At 49.9% G+C, this 4,315-nt stretch overlaps 1 protein-coding gene across 1 annotated transcript; it reads left to right on the top strand.

Annotated features, from left to right (window-relative positions):
- Positions 1–2: 2 nt before the first annotated feature.
- Positions 3–4,222, top strand: SLC35C1 (solute carrier family 35 member C1; the record flags this gene model as incomplete). Its single annotated transcript, XM_010711421.3, has 2 exons — positions 3–498; positions 2,633–4,222. Coding segments are annotated over 2 exons (1,056 nt in total), but the record flags the coding sequence as incomplete, so codon positions are not given.
- Between the last annotated feature and the right edge of the window lie 93 nt (positions 4,223–4,315).

Below are 4,315 nucleotides of genomic sequence, written 5' to 3'. Positions count from 1 at the left end.
GGGCGCTGGGCGGTGCCGCCGACCCGCTGCTGCCGGCGGAGGATGGCGGGGGCCGGCGGACGCCTTTCTTGCTGCGGGCCCTGCGCATCGCCCTGGTGGTCAGCCTCTACTGGTTCGTCTCCATCACCATGGTGTTCCTCAACAAGTACCTGCTGGACAGCCCCTCGCTGCGCCTCGACGCCCCGCTCTTCGTCACCTTCTTCCAGTGCGCCGTGACGGCCGCCCTGTGCCTCGGTCTCAGCCTGGGGGCCGCCTGTGGGCCCTGTGCCGCGCTGCCCGCCCTGCGCCTCGACCCCAAGGTGTCCCGCAGCGTCCTGCCCCTCTCCATCGTCTTCATCGGCATGGTCACCTCCAACAACCTCTGCCTCAAGCACGTCGGCGTGGCCTTCTACAACGTGGGGCGCTCGCTCACCACTGTCTTCAACGTGCTGCTCTCCTATTTGCTCCTCAAGCAGACTACCTCCCTCTACGCCCTCCTGGCCTGTGGCATCATCATCGGTGAGTGGGAACAGGCCTGCACCTGCTCCATGTTTGCCCCGAAACCTCAGAGAGCCTGAGGAGATGCTCCTGAGGTCAGGCAGGTGGTCAGAGGGGAACCCAGTTAACGGGACCGCGGTGTCTCCTTCTGGGCTGCAGCACGTAGATGTACCACTGCGCCCAGTGGAGTTAACACCCACTGAAAGGTCCTTGGTTGCTCTATTGACACTTCAGTTCTTGTACCTGCAAGACAGCAGAATGCTAGGTTTCCACTTCCCTGCTGAGGGCTTCCTACCTGCTTTTTACAAGCGTTGCTTAGCTCTTGGTAGGCAGAGCACTGCTAAGTGAGCTGCATTGGCAGCTTCCTGAAGGTGGGTGGTGATCTTGTGGGATGGTCAGGCTTGGTAGTGTTTTTCTGGCTGAAGGCTCAGAGCTGGAAGCTGAATCCAAACTCTGAACCAAACAGAACCAGGCTTCTTGGAAAGTTATCCCCACATGTGCAACTGCTTCTGGATAAGATGAGGTAACTGGAGGGCTCTTTCCTTGCCCTGCCCTAGGCAGTCTGTCTCACGTGTCTGTAGCACATAGGTAACTTGTTAGGAAATTACTCTTCCTTCTCTCTTAAAAAGTAGATAGTCATTAGTACTTAAATGAAGCTTCATTGCCTTCGCTTAGTACCATTTCTTTTCTGCAAAGGCCACAGGAAAAACTACTTGTTTTCTCCCTGTTTTCAAGTGAATGTTAATAATTAACTTTGAAAACAATATCAGTATTTATCTAAACTGCCAGCACTGTTGGGACCATACAATACAGAATGCCAATTCTAATAGGATTAGTTAGTCAAATCAAGTGTAAAGCACCACCAGAAAATCTGGTTGTGTGGTAAGAACGTAGGGCAGGGCATTGACTGGCTTAGTGGGAATTGCTCGCAGTCTGCTGTTCCAAAGGCTCAGTAAAGCCAAAAGCTGCCTTCCATGTGGGGCCATTCAACGTCAGGGATGGTGAGATGTTGAATTCCATCTAGTTCCTGATGAACATGTGTTCATGCTGATGCTTAGACAAGCAGATGGATTTCAATAAGACAAAATAAGTTCCCCTCTCCAGAAGAGGTGAACAGGGGGCCACTCTGGCTGACCAGCTATTGGCTTTCCCCCCCACGTGATGCAAGCAGTTGGCTCCACCTGGTCTAACGTTCAGGTGTTCCCCAAGTCTGTGGTGCTTGCCAGCCCTTTCAGGTTACTTTAAAGCTCAATCTCCCAGCTCCTCCTTCTGCAATAGGTGCATTGCCTGTATGCCTGCCAGCACAGCCAGGCACCCTCTGTGCCCTGACACAGAGTTCTTCCTGTCTTCTTCCTATGTATTGAACTTGGGCTTAGCTTAAATCATGTGTAGGCTGCTTTGCAGGCAGCTTCCCACATGGCTCCCAATACGAAGCAGCCAATGCAAAGGCATTGCAGTACTCCATCAATAGGTGTTCTCCCTGTTTGTATTCTGTTGATAAGGTGGATAGGGAGAAGTCTCTCTCTGCCCTGGAGCCTCTATCTCCTATTTCAGAGATGGCTAAAGAGTGAGCATCAAAGTTTAATGCAGTGAAGATCTTTCTGCCTTACAATATCTTTTTGATCGAGTTCTTTAGTGTTACACCCATATGTAATACTTTCCATCTCTCCATGACCTATCTTTCTGTTATTGCTAACAATGCAGCAAATCCTGGGTGGGCTGTGAGACTTTTTTTCTAATTTTTTTTTAAACTTTTAGGATGGGAGGAATGTGTCACTATGTGTCCAGATTGCTGTCTTTTCAATTAAGATCATTTGGTCTCCTTCTGAAAGTGACCTATATACAAAGAATAGCTTTAGCTTTTGTTCTCAGCTTTTTGCAGTAATAGTTTCTGAGCTTTTGCTGCCATCTCAGTGTGGGAATCAGTCCTCTGAGACCAACGGATAGCACAATTAATTACCTGCACTCCTAAAATAAATCTTCCCAGGACAGTAATCATGACACCTTTGTGGGTTAACGTAATAGAAAGGGGAAGCCTTCAAGCCTGTCTCTGCTTGTGGCTGTGGTTTTCAAGTATAAGGTAGATGATGAATCGCTGACTGTATGTTTTGAGTCCTTTGGCAGTTCAGATGATGCCTGATTTCTTTGATTGCAGGTGGCTTCTGGCTGGGTGTTGACCAGGAAGGAGCAGAGGGCACTCTATCATGGACAGGTATAATCTTTGGGATCTTAGCAAGCCTGTGTGTCTCACTCAATGCCATCTACACCAAGAAAGTGCTGCCTGTGGTGGATGGTAGCATCTGGCACCTGACCTTCTACAACAACATGAATGCTTGTGTCCTGTTCCTCCCACTCATGATGATCACGGGCGAGTTCCACACCCTCTACCACTTTGACAAGCTGGGGAGCCCCAGCTTTTGGGGTATGATGACCCTGGGGGGAGTGTTTGGCTTCGCCATTGGGTATGTGACTGGACTGCAGATCAAGTTTACCAGCCCGCTCACCCACAACGTCTCCGGGACAGCCAAGGCCTGCGCCCAAACAGTTCTGGCCGTTGTCTACTTTGAGGAGACCAAGAGCTTATTGTGGTGGACCAGTAACTTGATGGTTCTGGGGGGTTCCTTTGCCTACACGTGGGTAAAAGGGCTGGAGATGAGAAAAGCACAAGAGGATCCTAATCTCAAAAGCAGTGAAAAAAATGAGACTGGTGTGTAGGAAGGTCCAGCCCGCACCTCTGTTTCTGCACCTAGGGAGTTAACTTTCAGTACTCCTTCCTGGGGAGAAGAGCAAGGAGAGGAAGAAAATTCACCTGCAGTGAATGGGGAGCTGTGCCAGGAATGAGAGCCAAAGACCTAACTGAATTATGTTTTATCCACAGGATTTTCCCATCTCAGAGGCAGGGTGAGAGCATGTGTTCTTGAGAATTATCAGGTTGGGGTTTTTTGTGGTCATTTTGTAAAATGGATATTGCTATTGACCTAGTCTGAGTAATTTCTGTCTCGGGGTGGGAGTTGGGGGGCATGGGCATATAGTGGACAAAGAATGGGGAGGGAGTTTTGTGTAGTTGGGAGTCTAGAATGAATTAAGGGACTGAAGTTACAAAATCCTGAACCTCCATGTGTGGGAGGACCAGGTAGCCAAGCTGTTGGGGATAGTTTCCTGTAAACTCTTCTGCTGCGCGTGCGCACAAACACACACACACAAAGCAAACGGCAATAGCAGTTCTTATTGCCTAGTTCAATGCCAAGGACTGGAAATTCCCTCCCTTCTGATTCTCTACAAGCTGGAGACACAACAGTGCCTCTCAATCCTCTTTCCCAGAGCCAGTATCTCATCCTGCAGAGGTCTATACTGCCTGTTTCTCATAAATGGTTTCTTACTTGGGGAATTACGTTCAGAAGCAGGGGTGAAACTTCTCATTCCCTCCATGTCTTTTCCTGAGAGGGAGAGCATGTCTCTGGAGTGACCGGCCTTATATCAGTCCTGTGAGACAGAATGATAGCACGGTGAGTTATCTGTGCTACTCTTGCAGAGGAGCAAGGGTGGAATCTGCCTTTCTCAGTAGTGAGGTAGAGAGTCGTTGCCCACTGTGCTTCCTTCGGAAGGATGTGCACCGCGCCATCTTTGGTGTTTGCGTTTCGGTTATCCCCTTATTTACTTCGGCGAACCCTTTGCTAAAAATAACAACTTTGGAATGTCGCATTTTGTAATCCCTAAATCCAGCCCAATAAAATCCGGGTCTATCTCTGCGTCCGTTCGTGTTGGGGTTGTGGGAGGGGCGGGCGAGGGGGCGGCTCTCACCCGGCGCGGCCGTAAGGGGGCGCCATAACACTGGGCC

The sequence above is a fragment of the Meleagris gallopavo genome, chromosome 5, assembly GCF_000146605.3.
Source record: "Meleagris gallopavo isolate NT-WF06-2002-E0010 breed Aviagen turkey brand Nicholas breeding stock chromosome 5, Turkey_5.1, whole genome shotgun sequence".
Taxonomy (NCBI): Eukaryota; Metazoa; Chordata; class Aves; order Galliformes; family Phasianidae; genus Meleagris; species Meleagris gallopavo.
The sequence above is the reverse complement of the archived record's forward strand: the minus strand, read 5'-3'. Positions and strand labels throughout refer to the sequence as shown.